The sequence below is a fragment of the Diabrotica virgifera genome, chromosome 3, assembly GCF_917563875.1.
Source record: "Diabrotica virgifera virgifera chromosome 3, PGI_DIABVI_V3a".
NCBI classification, from domain to species: Eukaryota; Metazoa; Arthropoda; class Insecta; order Coleoptera; family Chrysomelidae; genus Diabrotica; species Diabrotica virgifera.
In genome coordinates, this window is record NC_065445.1 from 270,151,484 (window position 1) to 270,173,468 (window position 21,985).

The window sequence follows — 21,985 nt, forward strand, 5'->3', positions numbered from 1 at the left end:
AAAGCGATATTACTGTGACTTTTCATTATTGCCATGTTTATTACAAACATGGCAATAATGAAAAGTCACATTCTAATGTTTTGACAGTTCTCTACAAAAATTTTGACCAACGTAATATCGCTTTTGTAGTAAAAATACTATATACATATTATGTATATACAGCTCCTGGAACGAACCATGGCTGGTGACAAATGCTGTCATCAGTCGTACATCCACCTAAACTTTACACAGAGAGTATCTCTCTCACCGGTCATGGTTCGCTCCAGGACCTGTACATATTACTTTGTACTAAGAAACAATAATTATTTCATATAAAAGTATCAAAAAGGCTCCCAAATTTTTTGGTATTTATTGAAATGACATACAGATTTATACAGTTTTTTCAGTTTTCCACTAAAATAGTTTTGAAGACTTAGAATGTTTTTGTTTACCCATGTTTTTTTATACAATTTATATTTTGTAAAATAAACCCAAATATCCTTATTTACCAAGTTTTTGGTGCTCCAAAATGAAGATAGTTTATCGAGTAGAGGTCCATATCTTCAGTATGCCAGGCAAATGTAGTTTTCCACATACCGAAATACAGGTAAGCAGTGTTAACTCCTTCAATAGAAATGCCATAATCTTCATTAACGTAATCCAGTATTGTTCCCAATCTGTTTATATTCCATTCCTAAAATACAGAACAATTAAGTAATGTACATAGTGTGTACACTAATAAATACATACATTTTAATATTTTTGTTGAAAATCAGCCACAATTACTTTAAAAATGAGTATTTGATGTTTCGATTTCTGCTTCAGAAATCGTTCTCAAAATATCATTAAAAAATCGTATTTTGAGAATGATTTCTGAAGTGGAAAAATCGAAACGTCAAATAAACTTAATTTCAAAGTAAAATTGTGGCTTAATCCCAACAAAAATAGTAAATCTCATTAAGATGCCACAAGAAAATAGTTTCAGAACAATATTAAAGCGTTCGCTACCAAGCAACTCATATATGGTCTGTGGGGAAGAAACTTAAGTACCCTATTAGTAGTGAACGTGTTAATGAAATGCCATAATCTTCTTTTCCCTAACTATTTATAAAATTCTTCAGGCAACATTGTAAAAAAAGTATTGCAAAATAAATCAATAATTAATTAAGAAAACACTTCACAATAAAACTTACATTGACATTTTCATCTGTCAGACTTCCAGAAACATCAGCACCGTAGATAGGAGCAACGTAAGTGATATTCTTCCAATATTTTCTTTCCAAATCTTCGTAATCGAAATGTCTCGGAGTAGCATAACGTTCCGAATTAGCCAGTTCTTGGTACTGCTTTACAGTCATTGATTTCTTTTGAATATTAATTTGTTGATACAGTCCTTGTTTACCGGTGACGACTTGACAAATTGGGGCAGGAATAGTCACTTTTAGGTCGTCAACGTTGTATCCAGACTTGCGGGGCACCCATTCTGAAGGAGGAATAACCTAAGACAGAGTGAGAATATTAAATAAGAAACATTCTAAACAATGACAACTATGTGACAAATAAAAAGCAATTCATCAATAGGTATTTTAAGAGAACTATAGGTTTATGTATTATTTATTTGCAATCCACTCCTATGAGATTAGTTTCAAGGTGTAATCTATTTAAGATCAGTTGCAATCATGAGATCGCCAATGGAGACTCACTGGTGACTTTACGTCTTGAGACCAAAACAATAGGGAACTTGCACATTTTTTTTTATTGCATAATACTGTTCAGTTTTGTTTAAACTTGACGCCTCAAAAACTCATAATAACTTAGAAGTACAAATTTAAAATCTTCTGTGTATTTAAACCTTTTCTAATGACCTAAAAAGTATGCGAACACTTGTGACATCACATCATTATATTTTATAATCATATGCCATTGTAATAATATGTATATTTCAACACTCTACATTTCAACATGTTGCACATATATTCATACAAATTTCTCCAAACAGACACTAATAGAACATAATTATCAAACTAGAGGTAACATCAAAAGAAGCTTAGTTTTACCACAGTTAAGTCAAGGAATAAGCCAACATTCTGTGATTTTTAGGGCACCCAAGTATTATAATTTACTACCAAACAAAATAAAAGAAATCAAATCCATAAAAATGTTGATTGTGTCCGTAAAAAGGTAGTTGATTGTATTACTGGAAACAAAACACAATTTGAATTGTAAATCCTGAAAAAAATGTTCTTTTTTTGATTTTGGAATTCTTAATACCTATAAGTTGGATTTTTTACATATTATTATATTATATAGATATGCTGTTTACTTAGTTTTAAGTTTAAATTCCAAATAATTTTGATTCTCGAATGTGTTTTTTTTTTGTTTTTTTTTGAGTTATGTTTGTTTATAAGTAATCTATATTTATTTAGGATTTTTCTATAGACACACACAGATGTTTTCACATCTAGGTGTCTTTCTGTATATTATATTATATGTACTTAAAATTGTAAATTTTGGCTAATAAATTGAATTGGAATTGAATAAAATTGAATTGTATGTCTTAACAAAAACTCAAATATAACTCAGAAATAGCAACTATCAAAATATTTATTTGACTGAGGGCCAGTTGTTCGAACGCTAATCAAAAATGATCATTATCAAATATTTAATTATTGTCACCAACTGTCAATGTCAACTTTGTTTGGGATGCTGAAAACATATCGTCGGTCGAGTGTTATAATGTTGTATTAGCATATTTTACAGTTTGGCAGGAAAAGCAATTTAAAAAAATGTTCACTGTATTTTCACTTTGAGGCACTTTGGTTATAGAAATTTTTAATTTTTATATGTATAATGAAATAATAAAGAGTTATTTATAACATTTTATTTATTTAGTATTTATTTAACAAACAAAACGTGTTTTGAAAAAAATTATAAAATGTTGATAGAACATTATGATTTTATAGAAACATTAACTTTTACAAAAATGTAACGAAATTGTTCTAACAACATCGTGTCGTGTACTTAATATTCTAATAAACTTATAAATTAAGGAAAAAATTCAAAGTAATCAAAAGACACAAGTTTCTTAATAATTCTTTACGAGAATTTGGCTAAATTTACTATTGCTTTGAAATGTCGGAAGAGTTGCATTTTGATGTTGAGGGTATTTCATTGTCTAAATTGTCATTAGTTAAACGACCCTTCTTTTGTTTGGATAATTGCGCTGCAAAAACTTATGCATAATTGATATTGCTTAAAAAAGGTTATATGAACTGGGAGTCCACAGGTGACAAAAACTTATAAAGTTTTTTTTTTAAATGCAGTAGTTTATCTAAAGGTAGTAAGCATTTCCCTGGGTTGATCACAAGATTTTATCGATGGTAAAGATATTGAAGTGGTGCTTAGACAAAATCTGTTTGTTTTTCGTACTGGACGCTTGAATAGAATTGCAACTTCAGTGAAGGGTCCATGTCCATCATGCTGGTATTTCAGCTCAATATAATGTATTCTGGGAGAAGAATATCTCAACTGCTTTACTAGATTTCTTTCAGTACACAATTCTGGATACAAATCGTAGAACTTTTGCACATTCAACGAAATTTCAAAATATCTCTTATTCGAATCTCAAAATTATAATGTTCTAACAGCAGAAATACCGGATTGCTATTGGTCGCATCTGATAGAACATTATAATATTAAGCTATTTTTAAATTTGTCATTTAGAACAATTTAATATTGTCTAAATCTAAAGATACGATAAAATATTTATGCAGGAGTCGATTTTAATAGAACAATATGACATCCCTTAAGCAAATTCTGTACATATCCCGATTTTCACCAAAAGTGCTGATAGAACATTATAACACTCGACCGACGATATTATGGATTACAGTTATGAAATTAGTTAATCAATTATGTTAATAATTGTTATGTTAATTGATTAACTAATCTCATAATAAAATTATAATCAATTATGTTTTCAGCAACCCAACCAAAGTTGACATTGACAGTTGTGGCAGTAATTAAATATTTGATAGTGACCATTGTTGATTAGCGTTCGAACAACTGGCCCTGAGTGTCATAACGAATGCCAAACCTAATGAATTAATGGCGAGGACATCAAATACTATAATACTATGAAGTCACAACCAATGAGGGTGCGTTTTGGGCTGCCTGCTATTATTTGAATTTTCTCTCGATTTTAATCGTCTTTAGGGGCCAAACGAAAGACAAAATAAATCTTTTTTCTTTGATATATGTTTTAAATTATGTTTTGTTGTGATCTATACCATTTATTACATATATTTTCAAATTTAAAATTTTATGCAAGTTCCCTATTCCGTGTCCACTAGAGAGTCAACAAAGAGCCCACTATGTGACTTCATCGTGCTTATACATATTTTCATTCTTCAAAATGGACTCACTAGCTTTTATAATTGTGCATACAATTGTGCAAAAATGAAAAAAAAGTTTTGGATGCGAAAAAAAGTGTTGGGTGGATCATTGAATTGACTTAAGAGCTGGTTCAGCTCTCGTAAATGAGTTGCGGTTGTAGGATGCACAGCAATTCAATTTTTTTTTCAAATGTCTATTTTGAATGTGCAATTTGGACTGTTTTTAGATTTAGTATTGCACCAGATTTTGACCATCATTGTTCACCATTTGAATTGGTACTCAATAATTATGAAACTGGCTGTATCTTGAGAACCACAGTACCTCCCCTACAGTATTTATGAACACATTAACAGAATGGACTAGGGAAGACTACCAAAGCAGGTGATGGAATCAAAAAGATATGACAAAAGAAGGAAAGGGAGGCCAAGGAAAAGATGGATAAATCAGATTATCGAAATTGGACAGGAAAAAGGAAAAACACATCAACAAATGAAAGAGTTAGCAAAGGACCGCAAGAAATGGAAGATATAGAAAGAGGATGAATAAAACCTCTGACACCCCTTGAGGGGCATAAGGAGTTTCGAGAAAGAAGAAGAGAAGTATAGCACCAGGTTTACAAAAATATAATTTGTGTAACTTTCTTTGTACTTCGTTTGCATCACAATTGTTAAATTTTATTGAAATCTCATCGCACAAACTCATTTTTTTCGCGATTCCTGTGTAATGTGTGGTAAACGCCGTATGATGAATACACTATGCATTTTCTTGTATTCTTTATCATCTTTCAGTGCGTCACAGTTTTTCGATTTCTTTCTAACGCATTAAATTATATGTGACAGAGAAAAAGGCACGTCCGTGATTACAGACATTTACAACATTTATTCTAGTTATTCTAGTTGTCGATAGATGGCGCCGTAATAAAAAAAAATTTTTTTATAATATTACAAATATAATCTGTATAATTTATAAGACTATACAAATAAAAAAAATACCATTTTATAAATGCAAGAAACACATTTGATTTGTTTTTATTCCAAATTGAAAATAAAATGTGACAACTGTCAGATTTAACTAAAATGTCATGTTAGAATAAATGTCATAAATGTGTATTATCACGGACTTACCCTTTTTCCTATCATTTGTTACGCACTGAAAAATGCTCATGAAAAGGACAATATCATTTCTTATATAGTTTCTGATATAACAAAAATGGAATTCTGAAGCTATTTCCTTCATAGAGGTATATATTGACATAGAGAGAGTGTCATTCAAAGTGAAGTGACGACACCATCTTTTTTCTTTGGATTAGTGCTGTTTCACTCTTACGCATATTAAGCTGCGTTGTCAGTTAGATAGTTGTCCTCCTCTTTCGTGCCTATACTCACACCTTAATGTCATCTAAGTTTCTCGGTACAATGTGCTAGAAAGAGATAGCGCAAACCAGTCGAAGAGATCTTGTCGTCAGGACGCGCGGAGTGAAGGCTCACTCTATGTTAATATATACCTCTATGATTTCCTTGTGACATTTTTATGATTAACTATTTAGATGGGAAATAAGCCACAATTAAATTGAAAAAATAATTTTATTAACGTTTCGATGCCCAAATCGGGTGCCGTTGTCAAAATACAAAATACTACTAATTAAATAAAAATGTTGTTGCTAAGTAAAAAAATTCTTTTATTAATTTATTTAATCTGACTCATTTATATTGGCAATTCAGACGTATATTATACATTTTAAAGTACAAGACTTTAAAATGATATCGCCAATATTTATGAGTTGCGTTCCTGGGACGACTTTACTAAAAGAAAGTCATTCGATTACATGAAATCAATCCCAACTCAAGAATATCCGTCACAAAAAAATCATAGCATGTGATCTGTCTTTAACCTTCGGATGACCAAGCGGGGGAAATTGTGACCCCAGCGTATGTTTTTCTTTAATAACTTCAAAAGTATTTTAAATTTTTAACTCATTATTTTTTTATTTGACTTTAATATCATTCTAGATATCCTCATATTTTGAAATAAAAAAAATTCCCTGTATTTTACGAATAAAAAATATATTCTGAAGTTGATGTTTAGTAAAATACTGTCTATTATGTGTTATTCCAAGTAGTTTTACGCTACGCATTATCAAAATCTATTTTTAGACTGTGGTGCCTGTTATTTACGAATCATGACATTCCTGTTTGCTCCAGTTAGTTAGTGATTAGTATTATATCCTGGCATATATGATCGTTTCTTAGTATTTTGTGTATGAGATATGGCCCGCAAATATCTTACTGAGGCTGAGCTACAGGAAATTGTTACTGCTAGCGATTTTTATGATGATATAGAAGATGAAATAGTATCAGAAAACGAGGATGTATTGTTAGATGAAGAAAACAGTTCAACAGATACTGAAGAAGAAAGTGACGACAATTCAAATCAAGGGGCACCTATTTTGGCAAAAGATGGCACATTGTGGAATAGACAGAAACCTAAAAGGTCTAAACGTTTAGCAAGAAACATCCTAAATAAAAGGCCTGGCAGAACTGAGTACAGCTCAAATTTTACCACTAAGACAGAAGTTTTCAAACTCTTCTTTTCCGATGAAATTATAGACATTGTCATTCGTGAAACTAATATTCGCGCACAATCAATTTTAGGCGATAACTGGAACCCTGTCACTAAAGAAGAACTGTGCATTTATCGGGTTATTGCTTATTGCCGGATGCTTCAAGGCAAATCGCGAACCAATTTTGGAGCTGTGGAGTACAAAAAACCCAGTGTTTCAGAGACCTATTTTCCGTGCAACAATGTCCTGTAACAGAATGAAATGTTTGCTTCGATTTCTAAGCTTTGACGATCTCACAACACGCCCAGAAAGACGCGCTTTGGATAAGTTAGCTCCATTCGAGAGATACATGACATTTTTTCCTCCAACTGTAAAAAGGCGTATATTCCCAGCCCTGATGTTTGTATCGATGAACAGCTTGTGCCTTTTCGTGGAAGATGTCCATTCAGAGTATATATGAAATCTAAGCCAGATAAACAGTGTATCAAGATGGCGCCGAACGATGCGCACGTGAAATTACTCCTCTCTGTAAATGATGAGAATTTTAAGGAAAAAGCATTCAAATGTTGCCAGAAAACTACTAACGTTATAGTGTGCATAAAATGTGGAAGTATTTTTCATTTATCTTGTTCATCAAGAAAAAAGCAGAAATGTATAAAGTTATGTGATACTAGAATTGTATGTGAGACATGTGAACAATCTGAAAATCCCAAAGGAAACTCAGTAAGTCATACTCAAGAGGTAAATGCACATATCCTACAGTTGGAAATTGATTTTCTAAAAACAATTTTAAGTGAAAAAGAGGAAAAATATAAAATTTTATTTGATAATAATCAATTGTTAAAAAGAACTAACGAGCTCCTTGAAGAAAAAGTAAAACAAAAAACTAAAGAACCTGAATTCAAGGTAATTAACGTTGACAAAAGAAAAAACTGGACTTCCCCTGGTAAAGATGATAAACAACTACAAAATGTTAATGACCTTACTAATAGTAAACAAACTGAATTAGTAGTGACTAAAATTCCTGCAGACGGAACGCTAGCGCGATCCTCAACATCGACAAACTTTGGAAATGAAGTGCCAAATGAAAAAAAATACATTACATCAAGACAAATGAGTGCCGCAATGCAAGAAGCCAAAACTCAAACTGTTTTACATAATCTGTTGAACACTGAAAATAATGCTCCGGTTCTTTCAGAGTCTTCAAGCAACGGTGCGTGGACACAGGTAGCTCATAGAAAAAAGAGGAAGTTCTTAGTTGGAAGTACCGAGTCACCTTGCAACATTGAGGCTGTTCCACAAATGATCAACCTACATGTGACTCGCCTAAAGCCTGATACAAAACCGGAGCAATTAGAAAAGTTCCTGGAAAATCATTTAGATGGCATAAAATGCGAAATCCATCAGTCCAAAAAACCTGACATATATGCATCCATGAAAGTGACCATTAGACGAGACTTAATTAAGAATGCATGGAAGCGAGAAATCTGGCCCAGCGGAGCATTAGTCTCGTTTTTTCAAGATGAGGAGGACGCTGTCGCATTAGGTGGGTCCTCAAGCAATACAACTATTTCACGTATAGTAAATGACTTTAAATTGAAGTTAATCTCGGTTAATGTACAATGTTTAACAAACAAACTTTTAAATCTTGAGCTTTTTTCTAATGCTGAAAAACCTGACATTCTATGTATTCAGGAGCACTGGTGTAATGAGGATAATATTAATCTTATTTATATCCCAGGGTACACTTTAGTAACCCATTTTACTAGAAAAAATAAAATACATGGTGGAACTCTTATTTTATCTAAATCTGGGACAGACAAGTATGCAGTCTCAGTCGTTGATTGCCGTAAATTCTCTGAGGAAGAAAGCTTTGAATGTTGTGCTGTGACTATTTTAATCAGTAACTGTAAATTTCTAGTCATTAATGTGTACAGAACGCCTAACAGCAATCTAGATTCTTTTATAAATAATTGTTTTAATATTTTAGGTCATTTTCACAACCGTGTTGATAAAATTTATCTCTGTGGAGACTTTAATATCAACTACTTAATTCAGAGCAATGAAAAACTTCGATTAGATGATCTTTTTCAATCGTTTGGTTTGTCTCTTAATATCCCAAATATACCAACACGTATTTTCATGAATAACAATAAAGTAACAAAAACAAAAATTGACTACATTGCTACTAATAATATCACTATGAATCATACTTGTCAAGTCAATCAACCCAATATGGGTGACCATCTTGCCATTATTTTTGACATTGTTGTAGGTCGTAATCAGGATAGGATGGAATCTAATATAAAACAGCAGTGTTTTAGGTGTTTAAATGATAATAATTTAGACATCCTAAAACAAGACTTAATGAGGATTGGTTTTTGCGAGGTATACAATGAAAGTAATACTAATAACGCTTTTATCGAATTTATGGATACTTTAAACTTTGCTATTACTTCAAACTGTCCCCTTAAAAGTAAAATAGGTAAGGACGTGCATAAAAGTAAAGGTTGGGTTGATCATGACATATATGCTAGGAGTAAACAATTAAAAAACCTATTTAATGAAGCTAAAAACTCTAATAATAGTAACATCTGGAATGAGTATAAAGCTACCAAGAAGGAATACAATAATCTTATTGCTGAAAAGAAAAGGGAATTCAATTATCTTCAAATTGTAAGTAGTAATAATAAACAAAAAACTATGTGGAGTATAGTAAATAAAACTATAGGGAGAAAGCAAAGTACTAATAAAATTAAACTCAAAATTGAAGACAAACTAATATCTGATGATAAAAATTTAGCTCAATATTTTGCATGCCATTTCAATGACAGAAATAATGCACTAAAAAATAGGCTTGACAATAACCCTCAAAACTGTACTTTATCACATAGGTGGACTATAGACAGTTTTGTTTATTTTCCAGTAACATCTGATGAGGTTCTTGATATTATTTGTGGTCTTAAAAATAAACATTCTTTTGGAAATGATGAATTAAACACAAGAATGATCAAACACATCAAGGATGTTATATCAGAACCGCTGGCATATTTAATTAACCTAGTATACAACACAGGTGAATTTCCTGAAAACCTAAAATTAAGTAAAATTGTTCCAGTATATAAAAAATCCGATCACACTTGTATTGATAATTATAGACCTATTTCTTTGTTAAATGTAATTTCAAAAATTTTTGAACGAGCTTACTACACTAGGATCATACAGTTTTTGGACAAAAATAATGCACTGTGTTCAGAACAGCATGGCTTTCGATCCGGAAGATCAACAGAGGGGGCTACTGAAGTATTTATGGAATCTGTCTATAGGCACCTTGATGATGGTCTTCTTGTAGTGGGTATCTTCTTTGATCTTTCCAGAGCATTCGACAGTCTTAAATTTGAATTTGTCCTTAACAAATTGTATGTCCACGGAATAAGAGGTAACATGTTAAATTTATTGAACTCATATCTTCTGGAGAGGAAATTCTATGTTGAATTAAACAAGGAAAGGTCAGACATCTTCAGTGTAGATGTAGGAGTGCCGCAGGGATCTGTGTTGGGACCACTGCTATTTCTTATTTTTGTCAATGACCTACCCGATCATATTACTCATGACCACATTGTAATGTACGCAGATGACTCATCTGTGATTGTATCAGCACATACATACGTAGAGCTTCAAAATAGAGTGTCAAGGGTTATCAGATTATTCCAAACATGGTGTACACAAAACTTGCTACAACTGAATATTGATAAAACATCGTATATACATTTTAGATGCAAACGAAATATGCCAGTTGTGTCTATTCCTGAAATTGTAAATATTCCAAACATAAAATTTTTAGGTGTATTCTTGGACCAGTTTATGAGTTGGGATGTTCACGTTGAATATGTTAATAAGAAACTAAATTGTTCATTCTATGCTTTAGTACAGTTGAAGAGAACACTCAGTATTAAAACTCTCATTAATGTATATTATTCTTTGGTTTATTGTCACCTTACTTATAATGTTACGTTATGGGGTAATTCCACAAAATCAGACACAGTGTTTATTAAACAGAAGAGAATTATTAGACTTATCTTCAATATTCCTTTTGGGCATACTTGTAAGCAAGTTTTCATTAATAACAATATCTTACCGTTGCCTTCCATATATATCTTGAAATCCATATTGTATATTAAGCATAATTTACATTCATTCAAGAGAAATTCTGATTTACATGCATACTCAACTAGGAATGCCAATCAGTTTGTTACTGTTGGTCACAAACTATCCAAATTTGAGAAGTCCACAGATTATGTGGGGGTCAGGCTATATAATCATCTTCCAAATGAAGTTAGATCTTTGCATCCGGTGAAATTCAAAAGAATTGTGAAAAGTATACTATGTAAACATGCATTCTACAGTGTAGAAGAATACTTAGCAACTAGATTGCTGTTATGAGTTCTGTCTAATATTAATAATTTTCATATTTATCAATGTACATTATGTTAAATCTAAAATTTAAGTGTATGTATAGGTATTTGATTATGTGTCTGTGACTATATTGTGTTGTATATCTGACGTGTATATCCATCTTTATGATGGCAGCTGTAAAGCTATACCAATAAAGTATTCTATTCTATTCTATTCTATGGCATAAAAATTTGGGCATTGTGTGATTCGAATAATACCTATTCATTGTGTGATTCGAATAATACCTATTGCTGGAATCTACAAGTCTACACAGGAATGACAAATAACATACCAGAAAAAGAGCAAGGTAATAATTATATATAACGATATCTTATAAGTAGTGCTAAATGATCTTTTTTTAGGTAAGCGTGTAGTTTTGGATTTGGTAAATGGATTAGGATCTGGCTATGGTGTAACCACGGACAACTTTTTCACATCGATGATGTTATCGAAGGAACTTTTACAACAATCCAAAACACTTACTGGGACAATTAGAAAACATCGTAAAGAGGTACCCAAACAATTTATTCCCAACAAAAACCGAGCGGAACATTCAAGCGAAATTTTGTATACAAAAGATGCCATTTTAGTTTCTTATGTACCAAAAAAAAAATAGGAGCGTTCTGCTACTCAGCACACAACATTGTGACCTAAATGTTTCTGGTGAAGAAACAGCCTATAAGCCTCAAATTATTTTGGACTATAACAAACACAAAGGTGCAGTAGACACTTTGGATAAAATGGTCAAGGAATATTCATGCAATCGTAATACAAAGCGGTGGCCTCTAGTTACATTTTTCAATTTTATTGACATAGGTGGTATCAATGCATTTGCTCTGTACGTAGATAAATATGAAGAATATGAAAAAGGAAAATCTTTTCGAAGGAGGCTCTTTCTTCAAGATTTGGCTCTTGAGCTAGTTACACCCTTCATACAATCTCAACCGCATCAAGGGTTACATAAACACGTTCAAACGGCGATAGATATGGTATTATCAAAGTTTTCAGAGGATTCTGAAGAGGCACAGAGTCAACTAAAAGGAGCCAACCTAGGAAACGTGGCCGATGTAAAAATTGCAGTCGCTCATCAGACAATAAAGTCACATCCAAATGCGAGAAATGTAAACTTTTTGATGCAAGGAACATTCGAATATCTTAAAACAAATTGTTTGTTATACTTGTGGTGATGTAAACTAGTATATTTTTTTGAAATTAGTTCTAAATCTATAAATAAATAAATCAAAAATGATGTTTCCTGTTTTTTTTTTCAGTTATAATTAAAAATATTTTTTACTAAAGATTACTAATCATTTATTGACACAATACCAACATTAAAATTATGATTACATTATTTTATTTCTTACAACTTCATTTTTTTTACTCACCGGAGGGACCGCAGACGTTGGATACAATTAGCCTCTCTTTGCAAAGACAAGGACGGTGACTTTGCAAAGTAACAAGACACTTACTCAACATACACACTACACATGACACTAATACTCATGTTGTGACTGGCTGAATGACATAAAGTCCATGCCATAAAAAAATAAATAAATAAAAAAAAAAATTTCATTTTTTTTTAATTGTCATTTTTGACCTGGGGTCATTTTCCCCCCTTGGTCATCCGTGTAACAAAAAAAGGTTGGTCATCGGAAGGCTAAAAAGACAACCAAATGCAAGGAGAAATAAAAAATAAAAAACTCAAAACGTTAATAAAATTATTTTTTCAATTTAATTGTGGCTTATTTCCCATCTAAATAGTTAATCAAAAAAATGTAGTGTCAAACAAGGGTAAAGTTTCTTATATTAGAAACGATACAAGAATTTGTGTCCTCTACAGTTTCTTGTACAGGAAATGCACCAATTTGTGCGCAAAAACGTAAAACATAATGTCACAATGGCAGCTGATAATGCAATCATATGATTTATGTCTTAATGATTTTATTTGTGTTTTTGTATTATATATTTGTAAATTTTTTATTGATACTTATAAATATGGACTACTGTTCTATTAATAACCATAAATTTAGCTTCCAGTAAAGTTCACACTATAACTTTGGCTTGCATTGTGTTGCATAATTTTTTAATAGAGGAAATAATAGTTCCTAATTTGGATCAAAATGAAGATAATTCTAATGCAAATATTTTAGCACAAATATCAAAACAAAATAAAAATACAAATAATCAACCTTATCAAACAGTCAATGTAAACATTTAAACTGCTGGTTAACATTTTATAAAATCAGCTGTAAGATGCAGTATTAGCATACCAATGTAATGTAATGTGATACAGGATGCCAAACAAAATTTCGTCCAATCACATACTGAATTACATACAATTTTTGGTAAAAGAACTTGCATAGTGTCATACAGGACAGAAATGTACGTACAAGAAACGATACAAGAAAACATAAAAAATAACTTTCTATATCAGAAACAATATAAGAAATGATATAAGAAAATGCATAGTGTGATACAGTCTTAAAGATTTCATAAGAATTCTTTTAATTCGTAAAGAGAAATTACAGTAGACTCGCGATTATCCGAGGTAACTGGGACAGTGACTACCTCGGATACTGAAAAACTCAGTTAACACTGAGATTGGTTATATTGATAGAAGAACAGGTAAATAACCATAACTGTGGATATTTTAATGACAAAACTAATACAGTACTGTCTGTAAAAGATAAAAACATTTACCTTATCAGTTATTGTTTTAAACAGTCTTTGATTGATTTTTGCGTAAGCTTCATTCCTCTTTTTGAGGCGGCGATGTTGCGCCAAAGTTGAAAGTTGTAACTCACCAGTTATGACTTTTGCCTCGGTTAACCGAGGGGCTCGGATAACCCAGACTCGGATAATCGCGAGTCTACTGTAATTGCAAATTTTCATCATCAGTCCAATGTTGTGCACTCATTTTTTAGGAAGTCAATATTTACTTTTTCACTAAACACCAACCTGAGACTAGTCTCAGGACTTCTGGCATAGATAGAAGATAGAGGCCTCTTCACTTTGTATACCCCAAACATACCCAGATGGAGAATGCCTGCGCATTACAAAAAAGGTAAAATTTTTCACTCCGAAAACCTAATGCGCAGGCGATCTCCCTCTGGGTAAGTTCAGGATATGTTCAGGGCATGCAGCGATTAAATCTTGTGATCATAAATAAGCATGTCTACTTGTGACAAGCGCAGTCTTGTTGCCGACAAGTCATAGCTTGTCTCAGAGAGTTCGTTCAGACCCATAATATGCATTTGTGAGTGCAGTCTCGGGTCTATTTTGTCTCAAATGGACACTCGTCTTTAAATACAACAAAAACATGACCATTCAAGTAATGTGGAAAAATAATGTAATTAAATAATTAAAAAGAATAAATATTTATCTATGCCCAACACACCCTACAGATATGCAACAAAGGAAAATCAAATGATAAACTAAGTGTTGGTTTAAATTTGTCACCGGAACAGTATTTTTCTATGAATTAGGTAACATTGAATTTTAACAATAGAATTTCTGTAAGGGATCAAAAATATAGGGATAAAAAAGTTCTACATACTTTTGCCAATCCAGCCTTGTGAGCCATTTTTGATTCCATGTGCTGCACATACTTGGAAAAGTCCTTAAATTCCTCCCAGGTAGGACGGAAAACCATAATGCTGAAAAGGTGAAAGTGACACTCCAATAATTGTAATCAAATATGTGTAATTATAACTTACTTTGGAATTCTTGGAAAATTTGGTTCAGCCATTTTATTATGTATCGATTTTTAGTAACAATTAATCAATGTGATACCAAAATACAATGGATTTACATTATAATAATATATTTCATAATATTGTTCGTCAATTTTTTCGGGCGGCCATGATTGACACACTAAAATTCACGTATATGGAAACTAATCATTTCCGTTGATAATATGTAAATTCCAATATGAAATATGTGTACGATAGTTCAGGATGCACTTCACTATGCACAAGAAAATTAATTCACTATTTTTTTAATAATCTTACATAGTTCAACAATAAAAACAACTACCGAACACCTCCTACAACGTTTACTGATGCATCTAAGCGCATGCGTACTGTGTGTACAAACAAACGTGTTTGCATATACAGTCACCATTATCGGACGTATCGGACTTCTTTATTTGTCTTTATTGGCTTTAAATAGGGTGTGCGTTTATCTCTCTTCACGATTGCTATAATCCAGTCAAATGAACAAACGTAACGGGATATCAACCAATGAAATGCATCACAGTCAACACAGGGACACAGGTTACTGGGCAGAAACAAACCGCAGGGACGACTTGGGCTGTTTTTTGTGACTACATCAACAATAAAGCCTTGTAAAAAAATTGTATAAATCAATGTGGTTTATAACTGAATTAATTTATTGTGCGGCGTTAGCTGCGAGGTTCAAATATATTATTTAGCTTACATAAATACAGCTCTCACGAACGGTACATTTTTTCAATATTCACATGACGGAATGAGAGAAATGTTTTTGTGTATACACAAGTAAAATACTCTATTTGTGACTGTTTACTGATTGGCGTTAAATAAACATTAATTAAAAATAAGATTTAACTCATACGTTTCTATCAAACACTATTATAATTAGAGATTAGCCAAATCTGAGGTACCTACTGCCGATGAATGTTTACAATATTTTCTAAAACCGTCCCTGGAACTATTTGACAAGCTAGAGAAAGATAGAGATATATAATTCATAAGATTGAAAAGAAACCGAAAACATGTGCTCAATGCTATGACATTAGTGATTTGATTATATTTTATTTTATGCTAGGTAATTCCCAGTAATGCCACAAGGGATAAAATTAAAGAATCACATCAATACATCACAGATGCGGTAACCGTTAATACCACTATAAACTCGTCTTACCACTACCACACAGAATTTTAATGATAATTAAAATGACATGGATTGTTTACTGTAGGTAAATATCTTATAACTAAACGTGCTGAACATTTCTGCGCAGATGTTCACCGTACATTGTCTTGTAAGGTGAGCTGCTAGATAGTCAGGATTGAATTGAGAATTCCTCTCCATTGGCGATTACGCAGCTATAGTCGGTTCGCTAAACTCAGACGCAACTGGCTAGATATTTTAGTCGATAATTTTTTTGTTTTTTGCCAATTTTGCAAAAATTGACAAAATTACTAACTATTTAGTGATTATTAACCATTTAGTAATTATTTTTTGCCAATTTTACTAAAATTGGGAAAATTACCGACTAAAATATCTAGAAAGTTGCGTCTGAGTTTAGCGAACAGACTATATGACATCTTTTTACATCCTAGACCTCACTCTCTATCTTTACTCCTAGATAGAGGGCATGGGTAAAAGAGGTATCTCAGATTGAAATCCAACTTGCGATCAGTCAGAAATCTTCCGTTTCGTTGAAATTTTTAAGACGTACGACGTAGATACTGTTGCCGTCTGGTTCCAACACTATGATTGGTGACAGCTCTTAATATCCTTGGCATCCAATCCCAATAACTCTTGTATAGTATTTTTACTACAAAAACGTTATTACGTAGGTCAAAATTTTTGACGTAAGAGAACTGTCAAAACATTAGAATGTGACTTTTCATTATTGCCATGTTTATAATAAACATGACAATAATGAAAGTCACATTCTAATGTTTTGACAGTTCTCTTACGTCAAAAATTTTGACCTACGTAATAACGTTTTTGTATTGTCCTTTTCATGATCATTTTTCAGTGCGTCACAAATGATAGGAAAAAGGGTAAGTCCGTGATAATACACATTTATGACATTTATTCTAACATGACATTTTAGTTAAATCTGACAGTTGTCACATTTTATTTTCAATTTAGAATAAAAACAAATCAAATGTGTTTCTTGCATTTATAAAATGGTATTTTCTTTGATTTGTATAGTCTTATAAATTATACAGATTATATTTGTAATATTATTATCTAATTAAAAAAAATTATTTTTTTAAATTATGGCGCCATCTATCGACAACTAGAATAATCACAGAACTAGAAGTAATCACCGACGTGCCTTTTTTTCTGTCACATACAATTTAATGCGTTAGAAAGAAATCGAAAATCTGTGACGCACTGAAAGATGATCATGAGAAAAAGAATAGTAAAAATACTATAGATATTTTTTCTATAAAGTTCTTGATTTACGTTATCGAATGCTTTCTCATAATCGATGAAACAAAGAAAACGTCTTACTTTGATCTATATAATTCTGTATTAATGGTTGCATACTCCCCTCCCGTACCAACTTGTAGCAAGTCCATTTTTGAAAACAAATTGCGATTCCAACCACTGATGACCTCTTCACATTTCTTAATAATGTAGTATTTTTCAAGAAAAGTTTTGAAAAGTGGCTCATTAGTCGCGGTCATTGCAAAATGTCGCACGTGGTGTTTTGGGTTGAACAATAAATTTAGAGTGAAGCAAATCTTTTGGAATCTGGTCCATATGGTGAATATCGTTAAGGATGAGCTTCACAATAATGGTTAGATTTTCTTCATTAAGTAACTTGGATTGTTTTTGCATACATAGGTATAGATTATAGATCAACTGGTCCTGTGGCATAGTTTTTAATAGTTTGATAGCTTGTACAACCTCATCAACTCTCAAAATATTTGGACCATTTAAATGCTGTCTCCTAATTGTGGTGTCTGTGCTATGTTATGTGATCCTTGAACAAATTAGCTGTGTAGTACATTTCCAGGTATTAAGTATATGGCGATAGTCCATTATTTGTTCATCTTCAGATTAAAAAAACTTATTTTGTTTAGCCGTTGTTAGTGAAATAATTATTAGACTATTTGTTTACAATGAGATTCATGAGAAGGAAATAAAATAACACCTCTAATATTTATCACTGCACAAACTGTCTCATAATTTTTTTCTATTGGTTTAATTAAATCGTTCGATGGGCTGAGTGTTTTGTTTTACCGGGAAAAGATCTCCTGGCGTGAGAGTTGATATCATTACCGGTTTGGCTATTAAAAAGACAGATAGTGTCGGGCAATTTTCACCGGATATTGGGACTTGTTGCCGCCCCATTATCAATTTCTATTAAATACCAAGTAAAATTTCTGTAAAAAGACCAAGTTTTCACTCTAATGGTATATAAAACAAATTGCTATTCTACATCCCACCAGAATGAAAACAATGGGAACCTTCTCTGGTTACACCTCCGAGGCTTCTACAATTTGCAACCCATACGGATGCTGAGACTAAGGAAGATGAGGGAATCCTACAATTTACAATTCACGTCCCATCTGCTCAGCGCGGTAAAGTTCCAACGAGAATGGTTCCCTTCATACTCCAATCAGAGTAAATGTAAATCAAAAATTAATAACCAATAATGACTAGAATATGGTTCGGCTGTATTTTCGTTTTACAACGAAATTAAAAATGGTTATTCATTTTTGATTTACATTTACTCTGATTGGAGTATGAAGGGAACCATTCTCGTTGGAACTTTACCGCGCTGAGCAGATGGGACGTGAATTGTAAATTGTAGAATTCCCTCATCTTCCTTAGTCTCAGCATCCGTATGGCTTGCAAATTGTAGAAGCCTTGGAGGTGTAACCAGAGAAGGTTCCCATTGTTTTCATTCTGGTGGGATGTAGAATAGCATTATGTTGTTTTATATGCCATTAGAGTGAAAACTTAGTATTTTTGCTAGCGGTTGCCGTTAGGGCATCTATGCCATTTCGTTCGTTGCAATCCGGGACTGCACGCTGGGGGTTTGTTTTGGTTGGATCAGAGAGAGCAGCATATGTGCCTCCTGATGAGAGACTAATATGTTTCGAAACCGGTAGAGGCGTGCTTGCTGCACTCTCTGATTGGACTAGAATATGGTTCGGCTGTATTTTCGTTTTGCAACGAAATTAAAAATGGTTATTCATTTTTTATTTACATTTACTCTGATTGGAGTATGAAGGGAACCATTCTCGTTGGAACTTTACCGTGCTGAGCAGATGTGACGTGAATTGTAAATTGTAGAATTCCCTCATCTTCCTTAGTCTCAGCATCCGTATGGCTTGCAAATTGTAGAAGCCTCGGAGGTGTAACCAGAGAAGGTTCCCATTGTTTTCATTCTGGTGGGATGTAGAATAGCATTATGTTGTTTTATATGCCATTAGAGTGAAAACTTAGTCTTTTTGCTAGCAGTTGCCGCTAGGGCATCTATGCCATTTCGTTCTTTGCAATCCGGAACTGCACGCTGGGGTTTTGTTTTGGTTGGATCAGAGAGAGCAGCATGTGCCTCCTGATGAGAGACTAATAAGTTTCGAAACCGGTAGAGGTGCTTGCTGCACTCTCTGATTGGACTAGAATATGGTTCGGCTGTATTTTCGTTTTGCAACGAAATTTAAAAAGGGGTTATTCATTTTTAAAATTTCTGTCTTCAGTGAAATGTGTATGTTTTCTGTTCTTTATTGTCGAGAAACCTACCTATTATGGTTTATGGGAATGAAGAAATCCATAATTTATTAAATTGTTCGTTGAGAAACAGTGCTTCCTCTATTAAAAGTCTACAATCGAAGCAAGTATAGTGAAACAAAATTGAAGTTAAATATTTGTTTCTGCTAATAATAAAAATGGTTGGTATGTAACATTGTATTTTGATTTCTCTAAAAATCTTCCTTTTCTCTTGCCTATGGACCACATATAAATAATTTCAGGTTTGGTGAACGAGCATACAAGGTATTGTCCTTTTCATGATCATTTTTCAGTGCGTCACAAATGATAGGAAAAAGGGTAAGTCCGTGATAATACACATTTATGACATTTATTCTAACATGACATTTTAGTTAAATCTGACAGTTGTCACATTTTATTTTCAATTTAGAATAAAAACAAATCAAATGTGTTTCTTGCATTTATAAAATGGTATTTTCTTTGATTTGTATAGTCTTATAAATTATACAGATTATATTTGTAATATTATTATCTAATTAAAAAAAATTATTTTTTTAAATTATGGCGCCATCTATCGACAACTAGAATAATCACAGAACTAGAAGTAATTACCGACGTGCCTTTTTTTCTGTCACATACAATTTAATGCGTTAGAAAGAAATCGAAAATCTGTGACGCACTGAAAGATGATCATGAGAAAAAGAATATAATATATTTTGGTTTTAAGAGTTTTCTTTGTCTCTCAAAGAAAAACAAAGTGGCGTCCTTCTTGACAAATTCTGTTTAATTTATTTTCTTCATCTAATATTTCTGGCTTAGCTTTACTATATAGCTAGGTACACTTAGCGTAAAAAAAAACTGGTACAACTCTTATAACCGAAAATCGTGTTTTTCAAGTTGTGTAAGTTGATCTTGTCACAAAGTGTCATTCCAATTTCTAGGGCAACGTTGCCAGTTCAACGAAAATATTATATCAAACTAGGTAAAAACGGGGCTGTGCGACAGACCGCATTTTTTAATATACTAAAAACTAAAAAAATTGTAATTTTCCGTCATCTCAATTAAGTATCCATGCATTGATTCGTGTTTTATTATAATTTATGAAAATATTTCAATTCAAAAATAATGATAGATAATAAATCTTGACAGGACTTCAAATTATTATGTTTAATGTCAAATCGAGAGGTGTGCACATTAAGTTGTGTAGAATAAATAAAACACACTGGAAAAATTAAAAATTTAGTTTGAAATTAATACAAAATGAATAACTTTTACAGTGAACAAGTGTGTAGTTTAAATATATGTATTACAATTCGAAATATACATTTTAAACGTTATTTTTTTGTATTTAGATTTAGTGCAATTCCGTTATCTGTGATGGCAACAACGAAGTGATTGACGAACAATAATTGTCAGTCTGAACACAGGTTTACATTGGGAAAAAAAAGTGTACCAGTTTTATATGACGCGAAGTGTACCACCTTAACAACTTTTTTCTTTTTCTCCAATTTTACTTTTGTTTCTCTATGCAAAAATCGCCGATATAATTTAATTAACCTATGAAATGTCACTAGTGTCAAAATTTGATAAATGTCATTAGTGTCAAAATTTTATAACAGTGGAGTAAACTTGCCTGCGGTTGGACCAATTACAAACAAGCAATATAGCGCGGTAAATTTGAATCACTCTTCTTGGTTAAAAAACAAACAATAGTAAGAATGATCCAAGGAACCACCCCCCCTCTTCCGATCAGAGACATGTTAAGGATAGACTTGGCTAGGGATATGCCACTCAATGCATCAGGGTGTAACGTCGACATAGGATCGAGTGGTCTAGCCATCTTTGTCAGTCACATGCGCGGGATCGTTTGATTAAAAGAGATAGATAGACCACCGATCGACCGTTTCCATGCTTTCCGCGTTACGCTTTTTTGGTGAGTATGCCGAGTCTACGTTAATGGTTCCGATTCTGAGCAATGCAGCCTTCATTTTGTCTCCACATTAGTGTGCTTTAGTAGCGCCCCTAAACTCTACTAAACGATATTCTGAAGCTTTTCTTGCGTATCATACAGAACATAACATAAATATAGAAGATCTACCAATAACCCATCAGGGCTTTGTGTACACGACTTCTCGGACGTAATTACAAACCACA

At 32.5% G+C, this 21,985-nt stretch overlaps 1 protein-coding gene across 3 annotated transcripts in view; it reads right to left on the reverse strand.

The window, feature by feature from the left end:
• The window catches only part of LOC114328291 (uncharacterized), a 57,635-nt gene extending 42,157 nt beyond the window's left edge, over positions 1-15,478 (reverse strand). For 2 of the 3 annotated variants that reach the window (XM_028277113.2, XM_028277112.2), the window contains exons 1-4: positions 15,106-15,477; positions 14,946-15,045; positions 1,173-1,478; positions 489-673 (exon numbers count right to left, since the gene is read on the reverse strand). In XM_028277113.2, coding sequence (XP_028132914.1) covers positions 489-673; positions 1,173-1,478; positions 14,946-15,045; positions 15,106-15,137 — 623 coding nt within the window. In that variant the 5' untranslated portion in view covers positions 15,138-15,477. Of the gene's footprint in view, positions 1-488; positions 674-1,172; positions 1,479-14,945; positions 15,046-15,105 lie in introns of all 3 variants that reach the window. The other variant, XM_028277114.2, reaches the window with a different exon arrangement.
• Positions 15,479-21,985: the final 6,507 nt, after the last annotated feature.